This window comes from Puma concolor, chromosome B3 (assembly GCF_028749965.1).
Source record: "Puma concolor isolate L17-30 chromosome B3, mPumCon1.1.hap2, whole genome shotgun sequence".
Lineage (NCBI taxonomy): Eukaryota > Metazoa > Chordata > Mammalia > Carnivora > Felidae > Puma > Puma concolor.
Genome location: NC_141672.1, coordinates 125319548 through 125342641, shown reverse-complemented (window position 1 = coordinate 125342641; position 23094 = coordinate 125319548). Strand labels below are relative to the sequence as shown.

General features: G+C 35.7%; 1 protein-coding gene across 1 annotated transcript in view; it reads left to right on the top strand.

Moving 5' to 3' along the window:
* The window catches only part of LOC147580356 (uncharacterized), a 141139-nt gene that overhangs the window by 114369 nt on the left and 3676 nt on the right, over nt 1-23094 (top strand). Inside the window, exons 26-28 of the mRNA XM_086711350.1 lie at nt 12524-12656; nt 13099-13281; nt 14767-15337. Coding sequence (XP_086567476.1) covers nt 12524-12556 — 33 coding nt within the window. The 3' untranslated portion in view covers nt 12557-12656; nt 13099-13281; nt 14767-15337. The remainder of the gene's footprint in view (nt 1-12523; nt 12657-13098; nt 13282-14766; nt 15338-23094) is intronic.

The following is a 23094-nucleotide window of genomic DNA, read 5'->3' as shown; positions in this document are numbered from 1 at the left end:
TAGATGACACCAGCAGGTGGCTGCTTTCAATGGTGCCTGGCTGTGATCCAACAGGCAGGTTGATTCTGTGAACAAATGTCCTTTCCCCCCCACCACCACCTGCCTCCCATTGGTGTGGGGCTGAAGGTGTTTTGGGGAGAGTTGGGTTTCGTTTGTGTAGCCATCCCAATCCACTTCCCTAAGGGAAGGGATTTTCTGCTGGAAGGCAGTGGGCACCACCTCATGGAAAGCAGGGAAACCATTGCCATGAGAATGGCTCATGGAATGGGGGCATGAGAGACCTAATCCTATTTGATCATGGTGAATAATTCCACTTGATCATGGTGAATAATTCTTTTAATGTACTGTTGAATTTTTTTTTGCTAGTATCTTGTTGAGAATTTTTGCATCCATGTTCATCAGGGATATTAGCCCATAATTCTCCTTTTATGTGGAGTCGCTTTCTGGTTTTGGAATCGAGTTAATGTTGACTTAATAGAATGAGTTTGGAAGCTTTCCCCCCATTTTTTTTTGGAACAGTTTGAGAAGAGTACATATTAACTCTTCTTTAAATGGTTGGTAGAATTCCTCTGGGAAGCCATCTGGCCCTGGACTTCTGTTTGTTGGGAGATTTTTGATAACTGATTCCATTTATTTGCTGGTTATGGGACTGTTCAAATTATATATTTCTTCCTGTTTGAGTTTTGGTAGTGTGTGAGTGTCTAGGAATTTTTCCCTTTCTTCCAGATTGTCTAGTTGATTGGCATATAATTTTTTCATGGTATTCTCTTATAACTGTATTTCTGTGTGTTGGTTGTGATCTCTCTTTCCTTCGTGATCTTATCTATTTGGGTCCTCTCTCTTTTCTTTATGATAATTCTGGCTAAGGGCTTATAAATTTTATTCTTTCAAAAAACCAGCTTTTACTTTCATTGATCAATTCTACTGTTTTTTCTTTCTATATCATTTATTTCTGATCTAATCTTTATTATTTCCTTCTGCTGGCTTTGGACTTTATTTGCTGCTCCTTTCCTCGCTCCTTTAGGCATAATGTTAAGTTGTATATTTGGGATCTTTCTTGTTTCTTGAGATAGGCCTGATTGCAATGTACTTTCTTCTTAAGACTGACTTTAATACATCACAAAGGGTTTGGACTGTCGTGTTTTCATTTTCATTTGCTTTCCATGTATTTTTTATTTATTCTTTAATTTCTTAGTTAACCCATTCATTTTTAGTATGATGCTCTTTAACCTCCATATATTTGAGGGCTTTCCAAATTTTTTCTTGTGAATGATTTCAACTTTCATAGTGTTGTGATCTGAAAATATGTATGATGTGATCTTGATCTTTTCGTACCTGTTGAGGGCTGATTTGTGACCCAGTATGTGATCTATTCTTGAGAATGTTCCATGTGTACTCCAGAAGAATATGTATTCAAGGGATGCCTGGGTGGCTCAGTCAGTTGGGTATCTGACTTCGGCTCAGGTCATGGTCTCACAGTTTGTGAATTCAATCCCTGTATCAGGCTCTGTTCTGACAGGTCAGAACCTAGAGCCTGCTTCAGTTTCTGTGTTTCCCCCTCTCTCTGCCCCTCCCATATTCATGCTCTGTCTCTCAATAATAAATAAACGTTAATTTTTTTAAAAAAAAAGAAGAATGTGTATTCTGCTTTAGGATGAAATTTCTGAATGTATCTGTTAAGACCATATTGTCCAGTATGTCATTCAAAGCCATTGTTTCCTTCTTTATTTTCTACTTAGATGATCTGTTCATTGCTATAAGTGAGATATTAATGTATTCTACTATTATGGTATTATTATTATAAATGGGTTTTTTATGTTTATTATTAATCAATTTATATATCTGGGTATTTCAAGTTGGGGGCATAAATATTTACAACTGTGAGATATTGATGGATAGACCCCTTAATTATGGTATAATGCCCTTGTTCATCTCTTGTTACAGTCTTTGTTTTATTTATTTTATTTTATTTTTTTCAATATATGGAATTTATTGTCAAATTGGTTTCCATACAACACCCAGTGCTCATCCCAAAAGGTGCCCTCCTCAATACCCATCACCCACCCTCCCCTCCCTCCCACCCCCCCCCCATCAACCCTCAGTTTGTTCTCAGTTTTTAACAGTCTCTTATGCTTTGGCTCTCTCCCACTCTAACCTCTTTTTTTTTTTCCTTCCCCTCCCCCATGGGTTTCTGTTAAGTTTCTCAGGATCCACATAAGAGTGAAACCATATGGTATCCGTCTTTCTCTGTATGGCTTATTTCACTTAGCATCACACTCTCCAGTTCCATCCATGTTGCTACAAAAGGCCATCTTTCATTCTTTCTCATTGCCACGTAGTATTCCATTGTGTATATAAACCACAATTTCTTTATCCATTCATCAGTTGATGGACATTTAGGCTCTTTCCATAATTTGGCTATTGTTGAGAGTGCTGCTATAAACATTGGGGTACAAGTGCCCCTATGCATCAGCACTTCTATATCCCTTGGGTAAATTCCTAGCAGTGCTATTGCTGGTTCATAAGGTAGGTCTATTTTTAATTTTCTGAGGAACCTCCACACTGCTTTCCAGAGCGGCTGCACCAATTTGCATTCCCACCAACAGTGTAAGAGGGTTCCCGTTTCTCCACATCCTTTCCAGCATCTATAGTCTCCTGATTTGTTCATTTTGGCCACTCTGACTGGCGTGAGGTGATATCTGAGTGTGGTTTTGATTTGTATTTCCCTGATGAGGAGCGACGTTGAACATCTTTTCATGTGCCTGTTGGCCATCCGGATGTCTTCTTTAGAGAAGTGTCTGTTCATGTTTTCTGCCCATTTCTTCACTGGGTTATTTGTTTTTCGGGTGTGGAGTTTGGTGAGTTCTTTATAGATTTTGGATACTAGCCCTTTGTCCGATATGTCATTTGCAAATATCTTTTCCCATTCTGTTGGTTGCCTTTTAGTTTTGTTGGTTGTTTCCTTTGCTGTGCAGAAGCTTTTTATCTTCATAAGGTCCCAGTAATTCACTTTTGCTTTTAATTCCCTTGCCTTTGGGGATGTGTCAAGTAAGAGATTGCTATGGCTGAGGTCAGAGAGGTCTTTTCCTGCTTTCTCCTCTAAGGTTTTGATGGTTTCCTGTCTCACATTCAGGTCCTTTATCCATTTTGAGTTTATTTTTGTGAATGGTGTGAGAAAGTGGTCTAGTTTCAACCTTCTGCATGTTGCTGTCCAGTTCTCCCAGCACCATTTGTTAAAGAGACTCTTTTTTACAGTCTTTGTTTTAACGTCTAGTTTGTCTGATACAAGTCTGGCTACTATGATTTCTTTTGACATCCATTAGTATGATAGATGGTTCTCCATCCCCTTACTTTCAATCTGCAGATGTCTTCAGGTCTAAAATGAGTCTCTTTCAGGTACAATATAGATGGACCTTGGTTTTTTATCCATTCTGAAACTTTATGTCTTTTGACTAGAGCATTTAGTCCATCTACATTCAGAATGGTTATTGAAGGATGAAGCTGGTGCCATTGTGTTGCCCATAAAGTTGGTGTTTCTGGTGCTTTTCTCTTGTTCTTTATTGTCTCTGTTGCCTTGGTCTTTTTTTTTTCTCCACTGAGAATCTTCCTTAAAATTTCTTGCAGGGCTGCTTCAGTGATGACAAACTCCTTTAGTTTTCATTTGTCTGGGAAAGTCTTTACCACTCCTATTCTGAATGACAGCCTTGCTAGGTAAAAAATACTTGGCTGCATAATTTTTCTATTCAGTACATTGAATATTTCCTGCCACTCCCTTCTGACCTGCGAAGTTTCAGTAGATAGGTCTGCTGGTAACCTTAGGTGTTTACCTTTATAGATTAAGGAACTTTTTGTCCCTAACTGCTCTCAGAATTCTCTTTATCTTTGTATTTTGCAAGTTTCTCTATGATATATCATAGTGTTGACCTGTTTCTGTTAATTTTGATGGGAATTCTCTGTGACTCTTGGACTTGAATGCCTGTATCTTTCCTCAGATTAGGGAACTTCTCAGCAATAATTTGTTCAAATAAAACTTCTGCCCCTTTTTCCCACTCTTCTTCTTGTGGGACTCCTATGATATGGATATCATTTCATTTCATGGAATCACCTAATTCTCTAATTCTCCCATTGTGACCTAATAATTTCCATTCCCTCTCTTTTCAGCTTCATTATTTTCCATAATTGTATCTTCCATATCACCTATTCTGTCTTTTGCTTCTTCAATCCTCATCGTCGCTTTATTCAGTTTGTTTTGCATCTCAGTTTTAGCAATTTTTATTTCTTCCTGACTAGTTGTTAGGTCTTTGATATCTGTAACAAGTGACTCTCTGATGCCCTCTATGTTTTTTCAAGCCAAGCTAGCAGTCTTATGACTGTTGTTCTAAATTATTGTTCAGATTTGGGGCACCTTGGTGGCTCAGTCGGTTAATTGTCCAACTTCAGCTCATGTCATGATCTTGTGGTTCATGGGTTCAAGCCCCACATCAGGCTCTGTGCTGACAGCTCAGAGCCTGGAGCCTGCTTTGAATTCTATGTCTTCCTCTCTCTCTGTCCCTCCCACACTCACACTCTGTCTTTCTCTTTCTCTCTCAAAAATAAACATTAATTGTTTAATAAATAAAATAAATTATTATTCAGATTTATCACTTACATCTGTTTTGAGCAAGTCCCTGGATGTGTTTTTTTCTTGACCTTTCTTTTGGGGGAGAATTTCTCTGTCTTGTCATTTTTTTATAAATTTCTGTGTCTGCATGTTTTTAATGCTTGTTATGTTTCCTGCACCTGAGAGCACTGCTATATTAAAAATGGCTTATCCACTGTCCAGTGCCTGTCAGTTCAGGAAGTGTTTCTGGTGCATGCTGTGTGCACTCTGCTGATGTGTTTTAGCTGCTCTTCCCGACTGGTCAGTCCTCTGCAGATATCCTCCTTGCTTGCAGTGGTAGGGCTCAACACCCCAATCTGGGACCCAGAAAGACATGGACCCACTCTACCCTCCAGAGGAGATCCCTACAGCACTGTGCTTGGCACTGTTCTGTCTCAGAAAATCCATTGCATGGCCACACAGGTACCTGGAGCTTATGGTGAAACACAGTAAAAAGCTGCAGCCACTTTATCTGCCCTCTGCACACACCTGTGTACCCTGTGGTTGAATGGTCACTTAAAGGCACCAGCCAAGTCTTTTGTCCTTGGAAAGGCATTATACCCTCTTTCAAATGCTCTCCAAGAAGGGTAACTTTCTCCCCCAGTTCAACCAAAAGGATCCCCACACCACACTGTCTGATATCCACTCCTGGGCTTCCCCTTTTTTCTCCCCAGGAAAACCACAACCAGCCTGGATACACTCCAGCAAATGGTGCAGACTTTGAAGAACTCAGAAATTGAGTTCCACTGTTTATAAAAGCTTGTAGTAGTCAGTTTTTCACTATTCCCCCATCAATGGTTTTGAGGGAGTGCTTTTCTTGTGAAAACTCAATGCATTGCTCTCTCTCACTCTGTTTCCTTCTCCTCTCTGCAAAAATGGCTCCTACCCTTCTACAGCACCACACCTTTTCTCTTCCCCAATTCCCTTCTCTGCACCATATACCTGCCACATTGTCTCCCTAAAATTGTGCAGAATGTTCTCTTAATCCTTAAATCAATTTTTTAGGTGTCCAATATGATTTGATGTTGATCTAGCTCTGTTCAAGTGATGAGACTAGATTTGGGTCCCCCTACTACACCGCCATCTTCTGCACTGTGATTTTATAAGTATTTTTAAAAATTTTTTAGAACGTTTATTTACTTTTGAGACAGAGACAGAGAGAGAGAGAGAGAGAGAATGAGAGAGAGAATGAGTGGGTGACAGGCAGAGAGAGAGGTAGACACAGAATATGAAGCAGGCTCCAGGCTCTGAGCTGACAGGAAACAGCCTGACATGGGGCTTGAACCCACAAACTGTGAGATCATGACCTGAGCCGAAGTCGGATACTTAACCAACCGAACCACCCAGATACCCCAAGTGTTTTTAGCTTATTTTCTTTTTTTTTCAAGATTGAATAAAATCTATTGATTCATACTAAGTTCACTTAATATATTCCTCTTATGTCAAGACTAATAATGAGACTATCCTATGAGATTTTTATATCATTTTCATTTATAAAGTTTCTCTCTCTCTTTTTTAAGATTCTTATTACTTATGTGACATTGGCTTAATTTTATTTTGTTCCACATACTTTTTAGTTATAATATGAACATGTTTATCATCACTAATTTTAAATACTTGTTAGACAACTAAATCCTTGTTTTAATCTTTTATTGATATATGTTTATTTTATGTTCCATTCTATTTATACTGTGAAGCATTAATAATCTGGTGAGCCATTCATGCTGTCTTTTTTTATTTCCAGAATTTTTTTTCTCTTTTCTTCTTAATATAGTATTTAAAACTATCCAAGCAAATTAATTAATAAAGTTAAATTTAAATTTAGGTAAACAGTGAATCTTACCATCTTTTGCTTGGTTGAAAAATAGTCATTATTCTCATATATATACATATATATATGTATATATGTATATATATACACTTTATTACTATATAGTTCAAGGTGGACAGAGATGGGTTTCATATAATATATGACATGAAGAAGCACTTCAGGCATAGTTAGGCCAAAACATCCTCAAGGGCCAGTGGGAATTCTCACATCAGTAAGCATTTTGTCGTGAAGATACTGGAATACCTCTCAGGGTATTGTAACACTTCAGTGACAATGAGCCTCTGGTTATTCTACTCAGAAATGTGGTCACCAGTGATTCTGGTCTCCATGATTAATTTAGTGTTGATCAATGTCTCTTAGTATAACAGAATCCTGAATTCTTAGTGTATGCCATGTATCTCATTATAATGGTCCCTTTTATAAGTGTGCCTGGATAAATGATGACTCCACAAATGGATTTTGTTGGAATATGAACAAAGTGAGTAACAAAAATTAATTTTATGAGCTGAGGTCTAGTCCATGAATCATGCTGAGTAAAAATGTGGAAAGGAATTCAGTTTGGTCAGCAAATGTTATTTTAAAAAATGCTATGGTATTGTAAAACAAACATGCTGGCATATTCTAGAGGAAATGAGTTGTAAAAAGATGTATATAACCAACTGTGGGATGATATAACTACTCTTTGTGTACTTGACTGCCAGGGTTTACACATGTGTCATAAGTAGACCCTGGCGAACCACCACATAAATGAGTCCCATGAGAAATGTTTGTGACTACACTTAAGTTATTCACATGTTTGAGCTGCTGGAAACTTCTGAGTGATGATGGGTGTCTTTAGTGAGTTTAGATTGTCAAAATCCAAAGATATTATGAAATTTTACTTATCATTTTCTATTAAGTAAAACAATGTGTGTTTCAAGAGTAGGCACTCTATGTTGAATCCTCACAGTATATTTTAATTTCCTTGTCAACCCACATACTAGGATTGGAACAGTTGATTACATATTGTTTTCTTTGTTTTTTTCTATGATCTAAGCAAGAAATTTCATATACTTTTGAGTGATGGCTTCAACTACATGGTGGATTAAACATTTTTATATGTGAGACAGTTATATTTTAAAGTCTTGTATTCTTACATGAATTACATTAGCCTCTTTCATTTATCATAAATGGGTTTCTAATGTGTGTAGACAAACACCATAGTTATAATAAATCATTTCTCAGTGAATTTACTGGGGAAATTTTTAGGCAAATATCTTAGAAAAAATTATTTCTGTACTGTTGAGATCAAAATTGTGAGCATAACAATTGTCATCAGATGGCCCAATGAATATCCATGAAGAATTCTTATAATTTTTTATAACTAAATATTCCATTAGGAAAATTTTGTTTTGCAACTTCTCTAACTTCCTATATACTTTGTAGATAGAGTGTAGTATCAGAATTCCATGGAATCTCATCACTGCACCAATGAAGTGCTGATTTTGAAGTGATTCCTTATCTGGGAAGGGAAAAAACAATATACTCCTAATTTTAACACCAAACTTGTAGCAAATTTATGTATCTCTGTTGTCTTATTATTTTTTAAGTAATCCAAATTTAATTCAATTAGTGTATAGTTGGTTAATACAAACTATTATTAGCATTAATAATTGTGGGAATATGTGAAGTTTCAGTCTCCTTTATTTTTCAGATTTTACTTTCTTCTAATTTGAATAACCATAAATATCCTATAGTAATAATAAATTAGTGTATTTTTACAGAAAGGTAAATAGTGAGTACTCCTGCCTAATGCAACTTTGACAAATGGTCATATATGCCATTCATCTTTCCACATTTATACTTTTTAACCAAAGGTAGGTGTGGGCCAAAAACTAGGTTTCATATATATGAGTTTAATCCTTCTCCTTGATGTATAACATGAGAGAAACTGTTGGGAATAATTCTGCCTCCCATCCTCAAGGGCCAGTGGGATTCTAACATCAGTAATCATTTTGTCCTGAAAGTGCTGACATTTCTCTTAGGGAATCATAATACTTCAGTAACACTCCAATAATACTGGCTACTCTGGTCAGCCATGGGGCTGGGTAAGCATTTCTCAGGGTGATAGAATCCTGAGTTCTTGAGTGTCTGTCACATATCCATTCTAAAGATCTATTTTATAAATATGCCCATATCAATAAAGACTTCAAAAAAAAAAAGTGGATCTTATATAAATCTGAAGAAAATGAATAACAAGTCACTTCTATGAGCTGAGCTCCAGAATAGGGACCATGCAAGGCTAAAACTGTGTAAAGAATTCAGTTGGTCAGGTAGTAGTACCAACAGGGTACTTGAAAGCTAACCTGACTACATATTAAGCAAAGTTAATTGCAGTTAATTATAGTTGTCTATAAATATCTAATTGTTGGGTAAAATGATAAAATTCTCTTTGTTTCACAGGTAGCATCCATATACTCATACTAAACAGACCATGTAAAACAAGCACATGAGTAATTATCTCAGTGGAAAATGGTTGTGTCTATGTAGGACATTCATGCTATTTACTTAGATGCTACAATATGCTTAATAAGAAGCAGTCTATTGATGTCAATTAGATAGCTTATTTGAGGAACTTATGACTCTTATTTGGCATTTATCTATTAAATAAAATAAACAATTGGTAATTTTAAAGTTGGTTTTATTCCTGTGAATGTTTTAGAGTGTTTTAATTTGATTGATGTTGCAGTCACAGGAAGTGGAATAGTTGTTTTTTGCTATCAGCCAGGAGGCAATTTTCTAGACATTAGAGTAAAGCATTCAGGTAGATGCTACATAAAACATTTTAAAATCATGAAATAATTAATTTCCAGTTCTTGGTATTCAAGGTAGATTTCATTTGCTAATATTTCCCCAGCCAATTTTATATGTATTTAAATGTGGATTATAGATCCACAGCTAATATCATCCTCAAAGAGAAAAAACTGAGAGCTTTTCCCCTAAGGTCAAGAACACAATAAGGATGTCCACTCTCACCACTGTGGTTCAAGATAGTACTGGAAGCCCTAGTCTCATCAATCAGACAACAAAAAGAAATAAAAGGCTTCCAAATTGGCAAAGAAGAAGTCAAACTTTCACTCTTCATAGTTGACATGACATTCTATGTGGAAGACCCAAAAGACTCCAAAAAACTGCTAGAACTGATACACGAATTCAATGAAGTCACAGGATATAAATCCATATACAGAAATCCATTGCATTTCTACACACCAATAATGAAGCCGCATAACAAGTAATCAAGGAATTGATCCCATTTACAATTGCACCAAAAGCCATAAAATATCTAGGAATAAACCAAACAAAGAGGTAAAGGATATATATGCTGAAAACTATAGAAAGCTTATGAAAGGATTGAAGAAGACACAAAGAAATGGAAACACATTCTTTGCTCAGGAATGGGAAGAACAAATATTGTTAAAATATCTATACTACCCAAAGCAATCTACACATTTAATGCAATCCCTGTTAAAATAACATCAGCATTCTTCACAGCTGGAACAAACAATTCTAAAATTTGTATGGAACCAGAAAGGACCCCAAAGAGCCAAAGTAATGTTGAAAAAGAAAACCAAAGCTGGAGGCATCACAATATGGAGGCAAACCATAAGCTGTAATCATCAGGACAGCATGGTACTGGAACAAAACCAGACATAGATCAAAGGAACAGAATAGAGAACCTACAAATGGACTCACAAATGTATGACCAACTTCAACAAAGCAGGAAAGAATATCCAGTGGAAAAAAGTCTCTTCAATGAATGGTGCTGGGAAAACTGGGCAGATACATGCAGAAGAAACTGGACCACTTTCTTACACATACACAAAAATAAGCTCAAAATGGATGAAAGACCTAAATGTAAGATAGGAAACCATCAAAATCCTAGAGGAGAAAACTGGCAGAAACCTCTTTGACCTCAGCCACAGCAACATCTTACTAGCCATATCTTCAGAGGCAAGGAAAACAAAACCAAAAATCAACAATGGGACCTCATAAAGATAAAAGCTTCTGCACTACAAACCAGTGAACAAAACTAAAAGCCAAGTGATGGAATGGGAGAAGATATTTACAAATGACCTATCAGATAAATGGTTAGTATCCAAAATCTGTAAAGAGCTTATCACACTCATCAGCCTCCAAACCCCCAAATAATCCAGTGAAGAAATGGGCAGAAGACATGAATAGACACTTTTCCAAAGAAGACATCCAGATGGCTGACAGACACGTGGAAAGGTGCTCAACATCACTCATCATCAAGGAAATACAAATCAAAACCAAAATGAGATAGCACCTCACACCTGTCAGAATGGCTAAAACAAACTTAGGAAATAGCAGATGATAGCGAGGAGTCAGAGAAAAGGGAAAACTTTTGCACTGTTGGTGAGAATGCAAACTGGCGCAGCCACTCTGGAAAATAGTATGGAGGTTCTTTTAAAAATTAGAAATAGAACTACCCCAGAGCACCTGGGTGGCTCAGGAGTCTTGGTTTCGGCTCAGGTCATCATCCCACAGTTCATAATATCAAGCCCTGTATCAGGATCTATACAGACAACATGCAGCCTGCTTGGAATTCTCTCTTTCCCTCTCTCTCTGCTTCTCCCCCCTCTCAAAATAAATTTTAAAACATTCAAAAAATAGAACTACCCTACAAACTAGCAATTGCACTACCACATATTTATGCCAAGGATACAAAAATGCTGATTTGAAGGGGCCCATACACCCCAATGTTTATAGCAACTCTGTCCACAATAGCCGAATTATGGAAAGAGCTCAAATATCCATAGACTTATGAACATATAAAGGTGTGTGTGTGTGTGTGTGTGTGTGTGTGTGTGTGTGTAATGGAATATTGCTCAGTGATCAAAAAGAATGAAATCTTGCCAAATGAAACATCATGGGTGGAACTAGAGTGTATTATGCTAAGTGAAATAAGTCAGAGGTAAATATATGATTTCACCCATATGTGGAAATTAAGAAACACAACAGATGAACATGGGGAAAAGAAGAAAAAATAAGATAAAAACAGAGAGGGAGACAAACCATAAGAAACCCTTGAATACAGAGAACAAACGTAGAGTTGCTGGAGGGGGTTGGGTGGTGGAATGGGCTAAATGGATGATGAGCATTAAGAAAGGCACTTGGGATAAGCACTGGGTGTTATATGCAAGTGATGAATCACTGAATTCTACTGAAACCAATACTACATTATATGTTAACTAACCTGAATTTAAATTTAAAAAATAAAGATGGATTATAGTTATAATGAATGATCCTAAGGGGAATAATTGGCGAAACATTGACCTCAGTATCTTCTAAATAAAAGATGACTTCTGCTTCAGGAGTGACTATAATTTTCTTGTAATGTAGGTTGTCACGTGCATATCTATGGTTAATTCCTTGTAACCTGTTAATAGTAAACTTTCAATTAGGAAGTTTTTATTTTCAACTTCCATAATTTACTCCAAGCATAATAGGTTGGAAATTACATTGGAATTGCTTGAAATTGTTCCTGCCACACCATTTGAATTGCTGATGTTGTTACTTGTACAAATTGCCTCTTCTGGAAATGTTCAGAACACTGATTTCCAGGGTTAACATTGCAATTTTTAATAAATTTATTTTTCATGAATCATTTTTATTTTTAACTTTTGATTTAAATCTAGGTTAGATAACATATGGTGTAATATTAGTTTCAGGTGTACAATATAGTGATTCAACACTTCTACACAACACCCCGTGCTCATTGCAGCAAGTGCATTCCTTTAAAAACACTTTTTAACTAATAAATAATGTAATTGGTTTTGCAAAAACTCTATGAATCCAACAAATGTGAGGTTTAATAACTTGCTGAGTCATCTGAGGCTTCTGTCTCATTTCTAATAATATCAGAAAAATCCTAGTAATCAATTAGTATATTTTACATGCAGGTACCATGATGAACCATCCAATCTTTTCCACGGTTGACAAATGGACATGTATACTTCTAATATTTCCATATTTTTACTCTATTTCCACAGGTTAATGTGAACCAAAACCTTGGTTTCATATGAATAAAAAGTATCTCCTTCCTCTTGAGATGTGACAAGGAACAAAGTATTGGGAATAATTCTACCATCTCATCCTCAAGAACCAGTAGGAATTCTACCACCAGTAAGCATTTTGTCCAGAAGATATTGACACTTCTTTCAATACACTGTAGCACTCCTATTACGTTATGACTCTGCCTGTGCTTGTCAGCCATGAAGCCAGATCATTAACTGTGATGACTGGTCTCCATGATTAAATACTATGGTTTAGTGTGTCTCGGGGTGAAATAATCTGGGGTACTCAATGTCTGTCATATATGTCAGGATCAAGATTTTTTTTAGGTGTGCCTGGAACAATGATTCTAATTGGAATCTGAACAAAATGAGTGAGAAAGTCACTTCTGTGAACTGAAGTCCAGCACAAGACACCATACTAGGCAAAAATGTGGAAGGGGTTCAGTTTGGTCAGCTGGTGTTACTAATAGGCCTATAGTAATTGAATTCTATCCTGATTGCATACATTAAGGATAATGAACTATACAGAGATCTACCAATTTCTGATTTAGGAATAACATGACAACTCTTTGAGTGCCTGGCTGGCAGCATCCATATATTCATAGTAACCAGACCCTGGAGAACCAGAATGTGAGGAGAGAGACCAGTGGTTATGCCTACCTTTGAGCCATTCACACATTTTTCTTACATGTCAAAATCTTCAGAGTGAGGAGAAGTTGATTGAGATCAACTAGGTAATTAACGTAAAGGATATGTGTGTTTACTGATTTATGTTTTAAGTAAAAGAAATGTGTAAATTGAAGAGTAGTTTATATTTGTCAAAACTTCTTAAAGCATGTTTTAATCTCCTTGCTGATGAAATCACAAGAATTGCAGCACATTTTTCCCTCTGTCACCCTAATAGACATTTGGGCTGTGGACCTAAGTAGATGCTGCACTAAACATTTTTAATTATAAAATGATTACATTTTTAATTCTTGGTGTTTTAGGTAGATTTTGCTGCCTAATATTCATATTTTGTTAGTAAGCTTCATAGTTAACATTGAAGGGAACATCCAGTTTTATTATTTATTTATTTTTGGGTTTTTGGGGGGTTTTGGGTCTCTTTTTTTATTATTATATGAAATTTATTGTCAAATTAGTTTCCATGCAACATCCAGTGCTCATCCCAAAAGATACCCTCTTCAATACCCATCACCTACACTACCCTCCCTCCCACCCCCCCATCAACCCTCAGTTCTCAGTTGTTTTTTTTTTTTTAACGTTTATTTATTTTTGAGACAGAGAGAGACAGAGCATGAACGGGAGAGGGGCAGAGAGAGAAGGAGACACAGAATCAGAAGCAGGATCCAGGCTCTGAGCCATCAGCCCAGAGCCTGATGGGGGGCTCGAACTCAGGACCGTGAGATCGTGACCTGAGCCGAGGTTGGACGCTTAACCGACTGAGCCACCCAGGCGCCCCAGTTCTCAGTTTTTAAGAGTTTCTTATGCTTTGGCTCTCTCTCCCACTCTAACCTCTTTTTTTTTTCTTTTTTTTTTCCTTCCCCTCCCCCATGGTTTTCTGTTAAGTTTCTTAGGATCCACATAAAAGTGAAAACATATGGTATCTGTCTTTCTTTGTATGGCTTATTTCGCTTAGCATAACACTCTCCAGTTCCATCCACGTTGCTACAAAGGGCCATATTTCATTCTTTCTCATTGCCCCGTAGTACTCCATTGTGTATATAAACCACAATTTCTTTATCCATTCATCAGTTGATAGACATTTAGGCTCTTTCCACAATTTGGCTATTGTTGAGAGTGATGCTATAAACATTGGGGTACAAGTGCCCCTATGCATCAGTACTCCTGTATCCCTTGGGTAAATTCCTAGCAGTGCTATTGCTGGGTCATAGAGTAGGTCTATTTTTAATTTTTTGAGGAACCTCCACACTGTTTTCCAGAGTGGCTGCACCAGTTTGCATTCCTACCAACAGTGCAAGATGGGGGGACATCCTAGTTTTAATGCCTGATGCTGATGGAGGCCATTTGGGGAAACTTTGAGACCAAGGTCTTATGACCTTCAATGCTTCCCTGTTTCAAGTACTGAGCATAAATTTTGTTGTTACGTAGATAGTCACGTGACTATAGTTTATTTTTTATAATTTGTTATTAATAAATTTCCAATTATGGTGGTTTTGTTTGTCAAAGTTTCTAATTTCCCTGTATATTTTTTATAGATTTAGAGGTGATAGTGGAATTGGATGGAATTCCTATTACTGCTCCAATGAACTACTGATTTTGTTACTTGTTACCAGCTCACTTCTATGGGAATAATCAGAATAGTGCACTCCAGAGGTAACATTGCATGTTTAATAAAATTTATTATTTATTATTATTTACATTCTATGATTTATCCTTAGCAAACAAAATTACAAATGATTTTGAGAATCTGTTAATACAAACAATGTGAGGCCTTTATAACCTTGGTCATCTGAGGATTCTGTGTACTTCCCCCCGCCCCCAGAATTTGTATGCTTCTTCTATTAAATAATATCAGAAGATCTTACTTGAAAGATAGTATTATATATACTTATGTATAGTAAACCTCTTGTGTTGTACATGATACAGATGGATATGTATGCTTCTCATTTTTCCCTAATTTTATTCTATGCTAGCAGATCAACATGGACTAAGAACTCAGTTTCATATAAAATCTTTTATTTCTTCCCCTTGAGACATGAAATGAAAGAAAGTGTTAGGAAAAATTCTGCCTCCCATCCTCAAGCGTCAGTGGGAATTTTCTTGCTGGTAAGCATTTTTCCCCGAAGATACTGGCATTCCTCTCAGTGAATTATAACACTCTAATGATAAGAATTTGGCTAAGTTAGTTAGTCATGAGGCTGGGTCCTTGACAGTAGTGGCTAGTCTCCATAATTGAATAGTATGATTCAGTGTGCCCTAGTGAGACAATCCTCATTTCTTAATGTCTGCCTTTTTATATCAGGATCAAAATCCCTTTTGCAAATGTGCTTGGATCAGTGATGACTTCAAAAATGGGTCTTGTTGACATCGGAAGAAAATGAATGACAAAATCACTTCTGTGAGCTGAGGTCCAGCACAGGGACCATAATGCTAGACAAAAAAAAAAAAAAAAAATGTGGAGGAGAATTCAATTTGGTCAGGACATAGTACCAAATAAAAAAGACTATAGCATTGGAAAACTAGCATGCTGATGAATGCTAGTGGAAATGAATTGTACAGAGGCAATAAATAACTATTATGGAATGACATGGCAACTCTGAGTGCTTGACTGGTAGCCTTCATAAGCCCACAGTAAACAGACTGTGGAGAACCAGCACATGAGTAGTGAACACTGTGAGAAATAGTTGTGCCTACACATGAGCTATTTACACCATTTCTTTAGTCATAGTCATTTGTGAGAATCAACATGTTTAGGTCTTATTAGATAGTCAATTAGAAATTATTCATTTTTTGCTAGTCATTTATCTCTTAAATAGAATAATTATGGGAAAATAGAAGAATAGATTATATTTATTGGATGATCTATATGTTTTAATTTGCCTTCTAGCCCAGTTGCAGGGATTAGAACTTTTTTTTTCTTTTTCTTGTCACTCAGGAAGAAATTTTCTAGATATTTCATGATAGATTAAATTAGGTATTTCATTAAACATTTTAACATGAAATTATTAAATTTCTAATTATTGAAGTTTTATGTTGATATAATTGCCTAATGTTTATATTCCACAAATGGGTTTATATGCATAAAGATAAGTTATAATCGTAGTGAGTAATGCTGGGGGTGCTCTGGATCTAATACCTTGAGACCGATGTATTAGAAATTTGACTTTCTCTACCACCTTTTCTGAGGAAAAGCATAATTTTTCTAGTTATGTAGTCAAGGGAATATATGGTTAATTCCTTAACTACCTCTCATCAGTAACCATTCAACTGGGAAGGTTATTTCACAACTTTTTAAATTTCCTCTGTGCTTTTGTAGAATGGAATAATTTTATGAATGTCATAGAATACTCACCATTGTAGCAAAGAAGTGCTGATTTTGTCATTTTTATCTGTTCCTTTTCTCTGGAATGGAACAAACCAATGCACTCCAAGGGTTATAATCAATTTTAAATAAATGTACTTTTATGGCTTTTTAAGTAAAATGCTTATCTGTAATTAAGTAGATAATTGGTTTTGTGAAGTAGCTGTTAATCCAATGTGACTCCTTAATTATCAGTGAGCCATCCAATATTTTGTCTCTTTTATTTCCAAGATTTTTATGACTTCTCTTTTTGAATAACAACAGAAACGTCCTAGTTAAGTAACATGAGTTCTTTTGATATGAAGGTGTATTATAATCCTTTCTGTGTTATGAATGTTTGACAAAAGGATGTGTATACACATCTTTCCATATTTTTACTCTGTTTCCACAGGTTGACAAGAACACTAGCTGGGTCTCATATGAGTTTATTCCCTTTTCTTGAAAGAATTCCAACAGGAATTCTAACATTAGTATTTTGTCCTGAAAATACTGGCATTCCTCTTAGGACATTCTAACATTCATATGACAGTAAAACTCTTGATTGTACTAATCAGTTGTGAGATTGAGTCATTGATTGTGATGACCAGTCTCCATGATTAAATGGTATAGGTGTGTCCCAGGGAGACGGAATCTGGAGTACTCAGTGTCTACCACATATCTTAGGATCAACGTCCCTTTTATAAATGTGGACTGAACAAAATGAGTGACAATAACTTCTGTGAGTTGAAGTCTGCTGAAGGATCCTGTAAGGCAAATACATATATTTGTCAGGTAGTAGTACAAGCCAGGTCTGTGGTATTTGAAACCTAAGCTGATTGAGTTGTACAGAGATCTATAAATATCTAATTTAGGAATGACATGGTACTCTGTGAATGCTTGGCTGGCAGCAACCATAGACTCATGATAATCAGACACTGGGGGACCAGCACATGAGTACTGAGACCAATGAGTTATGTTTTTGTCTACCCTTAAGCCAGTCACCTGATTTCCTTATATGCTGCAATCTTGTAAGGCATAGTCCATTGAGGTAAATTAGATAGTCAATTCAAAAGATATTAAGTCATTAGTTACCAATTATTTTTTTAGATAAAGGAAACATAATGGAAGCTGAACAATGGTTTCTATGTATGAGAATGTCTCAGAAAGTATCTTAATTTGCTTGTTAATCCAGTCACAAGAATTCATAGTGTTTGATTTCTTGTCACCCAAAGAGAATTTTTCTAGACATTTGAGTGATGGAGTCAAGTACATACTGCATTAAATATTTTAAAAATTTTTTAATGTTTATTCATATTTTGAAAGAGAAAGAGTGGAAGCAGGGAATGGGGCAGAAAGAGAGGGAGACACAGAATCTGAAGCAGGATCCAGGCTCCTAGCTGTTAGCATAGAGCCTGACACGGGGCTTAAACTCATGAACCATGAGATTATGACCTGAGCTGAAGTTGGATGCTTAACCAACTGAGCCACCCAGGTGCCCCTGCATTAAATATTTTTAATGGTGAAATTATTGCATTTCAAGCTCTTATAATTTTAATCGTTAATATTCATATTACTTTGGTCTGTTCATTTATGTTTAAAGGGAGATCCTAGTTTTGATGAATGATGCTTAGAATTCTTTGGAGAAACTTTGACTAGGCCTTAGAACAAATAACTTTGTATACTATTCTATTCCATGGAACAAGTATACTTTTTTCTTGTCATGGTCAATGAATGTATGTAATTACTTATAACCTCTTATCAATAAACACTGAATATAAAAGTTTTTCTTTTTCAGCTACTCTGATTGTCCTTGTGATTTGTAGGTTGGAAGTTAAGATAGTAATTTCATGGAATTCTTGCCATCTCACCAAAGAACAGTTGATTTTGTCACTTTTACCAGCTCTCTTATCTGAGAAGAAATGCAATGATGCACTCTCATGGTAGTTCTGAAAATTTGAGAAATGGTTGTACGTACACATGAGCCATTTACACATTTGTCTGAGCTGCATAATTTTCTCAGTGATTATTGATTCCTTGAGGGCTGTTAGATGGTCAAAATTAAAAGAGATTATGGATTTTTGCCTTTCTTTTCTATGTTATGTGATAACAAATATATGAAAATTAAGCAGTAGGTATGCATTTTGTCCCAAGAATACTGATATTCTTTTAAGGAACTATAATGATCCAAATGACAGTGAGATTCTGTCTATGCTAGCCAGCTATTGATTGTGTTTGCTGGACTCTCTGACTTCAAAACATGATCACAGTGTCCAGTGATGTCAGAATCCTTAATGTTTAGTTTATGTCACCTATTTCATGCTCATAGTCATGGTTATAAACATGCCTGGATAAATGATAGCATCAGTAATTTATCTGTTGGAATATATGGAAAACATGAGTGACAGAAGCACTTTTCTGAAACTGAGTTCAAGACATATAAATGCTATATAACGAAGTTAGTGTTAACCTGAAATTATGATAATTTAAAATATACTTTATAAAGAGTAGGATGAGTCCTCAATAATAACTCAAAAATATTAAAAGAAGTACAAAGAATTTAAACAGTGTAATAGGAAAATACTTACTTAAAACAAAAGAAAGCAGCTAAGAATGAACATAGGAACCAAAAAGATGTAAGACATCAAAAAAAGAAAAATGGCAAACATAAATCCCACCCTATGACTATTATATTAAATTTAAAAGGCAGAAACTGAAAGATTCCATCAAAAATTAAATAGCTATATATTATTTATGAAAGATACAATTTAGAATGAAATACAAAAACAGTTTGAAACTAAAATGATGGATAAAGCTGTATTACGCAAGGAATACCCAAAAAGGAACTGTAATGGCTATTCTGACATCAGAGAAAACAGACATTAATGTAAACTATTATTAGAAATGAAAAAGAATATTATATAGTGATAGATGGCTTAATTAATCAGATAGATGATAGATTGGTAGATGATAGATAGATAGATAGATAGATATAAAACATAATCAGCTAACCACAGTGCCTCAAATAACAAAGGAAAAACAGACATGGTTGAAGGGATAAGTAGATAGTTCAGTAATAATAACTGGACACTTTAGTACCTTCTTCTTAATAATTGACAGACCAATTAGAGAATCAGTGTGGTTATAGCATACTTGAGCAATCTTACCAATAAATTTGATCTGATACACACACACACACACACACACACACACACACACATACATACACACTCAGCAACAGCAGAAAACAAACTATTTTCAAAAACATCTGGAGTATTCTCCAGCATAGACCATATGCTACATCATACAACTAGATTCAATGAATTTAAAAATATTAAAATCATGTAAAGTATGGTCTATAGCCATAGGGGAATTAAATTAGAAATCAAAACAAATAAATCTGGGAAATCACCAAATATTTGAAAATTAACATACTTCAAAGAACCAATTGGTCAAAGATAAAATCATGGAAAAAAAAACTAGAAAACATTTAGAATTGAATGGGATACATAAAAAGAGATGCTTAGAAGAAAATTATAGTTTTAAAAAAAAATTTTAAGGGGTGCCTGGGTGGCTCAGTCAGTTGGGTTTCGGACTTTGGCTCAGGTCATGATCTCATGGTTCATCAGTTCGAGCCCCACGTTGGGCTCTGTGCTGACATCTCAGAGCCTGGAGCCTGTTTTGGATTATGTGTCTCCCTGTCTCTCTGTCAAAAATAACCCTCCCCTGCTCACACTCTGTGCCTCTCTCTCTGTCAAAAATAAACATTAAAAATTGTTTTAAGTTTATTTATCTTAAGAGAACACAAGCAAGTGAAGGGAAGAGAGAGGAAGAGAAAGATAATCTGAAACAAGCTTTGTGCCATCAGTGTAGAGCCTGGTGCAGAGGCTGATTCAGGGCTCAAATTCACAAAACGTGAGATCATGACCTGAGCCAAAATCAAGTTGGTGGCTTAACCAAATGAGCCACCCAGGTGCCCTAGAAAATTTATAGTTTTAAATGACTATCAGAAAAGAGTAAATATAAAAACATCAAATAAATAACCTAAACTTCTGCTTTAAAAAATAAGAAAAAGACTAAACTAGAAAATCAAGTGAAAGGAAGTAAATAATAAATATTTGGGCAAAAATCAATGACATAAAAACAAAACCCAGAATTACTAGGAAGAAAACCCATGAGACCAAAAGTTGGATTTCTGCAAAGATTAATGAAACTGACAAGTCTTTAGTTAGACTGAACAAGAAACAAAGTGAGAAGACATAAATAACTAGAGTTAGGAATGAAAGAGGGGCATCACTACTGACTGTGGACTCCATTAGAAATGTTATTTGTCTCGTGTTTTCTTGAAGGGAGATGGATATGGAGGAATCCAAGGTTTTAGTTGCACTTAAGACTCAGCAACTAAACACTGATACTTAGATTTCCATCGTCAACAATGGTTATCTCTGCAAATCTTCCAGAAGTTCCCTTGACAATATAATATCACTCATTCATATTTATCTATGTTTTTAGCAAATATTTAACTAGCCAATAATTTAATCTATTTTATGAGAACTTTTGTAATCACATCACATGTATACATTAATAATATGGTGAGTCCTGCATGATTTTCATTCCTGTGTATTCTAGAATTTTTGACATTTATGTGCTTAGCCCAAAGCATAAAGGCATAGTTCCTTTTTCGGGCATAAAGATTATATTGGACCAAAGTGAGATATGTGATTGAGAGAACATCTCTGAGCCCTCAGTAGTGTGTCCTGTTGAGTATGAGCATCAGAAGAGAATGGGAAACTACCCCAAACACATTTCATGATAAGCTGGAAGACTCTATATGCTTCCTACCTGTTTAGTTATTTTTCTCAAATTACTATACACCATGGTTCGCAACATAGTTGATGTCATACTTCTGAGGTGAAAAGTAATTCTTGGGAGCAAAAGAAATCTTAAATATTATAGTGGTTTATGGCCCTCCAAACAGTCACCATGCACATACACACATAAGCAGATATACAGAATATTTGTGGTATTAAAATTGGTGGGGGGGAGGATTGAAAACTAGGGGAAAATGTCTAAAAAGGATATCCAATCACATGATAATAAAAAAAGGTTGAGACACACTGTCATACAAGTCTAAAGAAATTAATATATTTCTGTCATCTAACTGTGTAAGAATCAAGTGTAATAGAAGCCAGAGCAGTTGCTATACTTTGCCAAGATTTCCTGAGTAGTAACAGGCTTTGCAGAGACAGTAATTTTAGAAGATTGTGTTTCTTTTCCCATTTAAATTTTTTTTTTCAACGTTTATTTATTTTTGGGACAGAGAGAGACAGAGCATGAACGGGGGAGGGGCAGAGAGACAGGGAGACACAGAATTGGAAACAGGCTCCAGGCTCTGAGCCATCAGCCCAGAGCCTGACGCGGGGCTCGAACTCACGGACCGCGAGATCGTGACCTGGCTGAAGTCGGACGCTTAACCGACTGCGCCACCCAGGCGCCCCTCTTTTCCCATTTAGACTCACCTAATATCTTTCTCTTCCATTATACATTATCCTAACTTAGATATTAATACTTTTTGAAGAACTGTGTCTCTATGGCTCCTTTGAAGGGAAAGTCTACTTGTCTTCCATTAGGACTTTAAGAAAACTCTAACGTCCATATTCATGCATTTTCCAACAGCAATTTTCGGGACCAAATTTACTCTTAGACGAGAGAATTATGTATGCACAGTGATATACTATTACTCTGGCCCCAGGATTTATAAACCTTACTTCAGCAGGAGCCAAATTTCTATTGGAAACAAATTATCTAGAACTACTAACATGTATGCCAATGTATGATGAAATATGTAGATCTTATAAAAATAGCATCTTTAAAATATCTGTAATTGAAAATTTAGGTAAGTTTGTTTTGGGGAAAATGTGTTTGAAAATAGAAGTATAAGCTGCTACATTATGATAAATGTTTCTAAACTTGTCAGGAAACAGGAAATGAAATAAGACGATATTACATCAGCATGTTTATATTCTGAAGACAAAAGCATGTTTTAACAATTATGTTTTTTGCCTACTTTTTTCTTTAATGTAAATTTTAAAATTTTATACCTTTACATAAAGCTAGTATTTCAAGATATTTTAATGGTTGACATGATGAAAAAGAAACCTAAATACATTTGATTAAAGTTGAGATATGGTGTTCTGCAGATGACTTCAGAAAGACATTGTTAGGACCTTGCTTTAGGATACACACAATTCTTTATTTTTTACTGAGTAATCAGCAAATTTGAGATCAGAAAATCAAATGTAAGCCATTGTTCTGTGCAATTTTGAGGATACTCTGAATATATTAATGAAGTGTACTCTTCATTTTATAACACCTATACTTTATTGTTTTATTGAAGTTGTTTAAAACTGATGATTTACAGTATGAGCTTTCTTCACAATCATAGATAAAAATATTGTATTTATGAATTCTTTTAGATGAAGAGTGGTTAGAACATTTATGATTCTTGCACAGGAATGTATCCTTT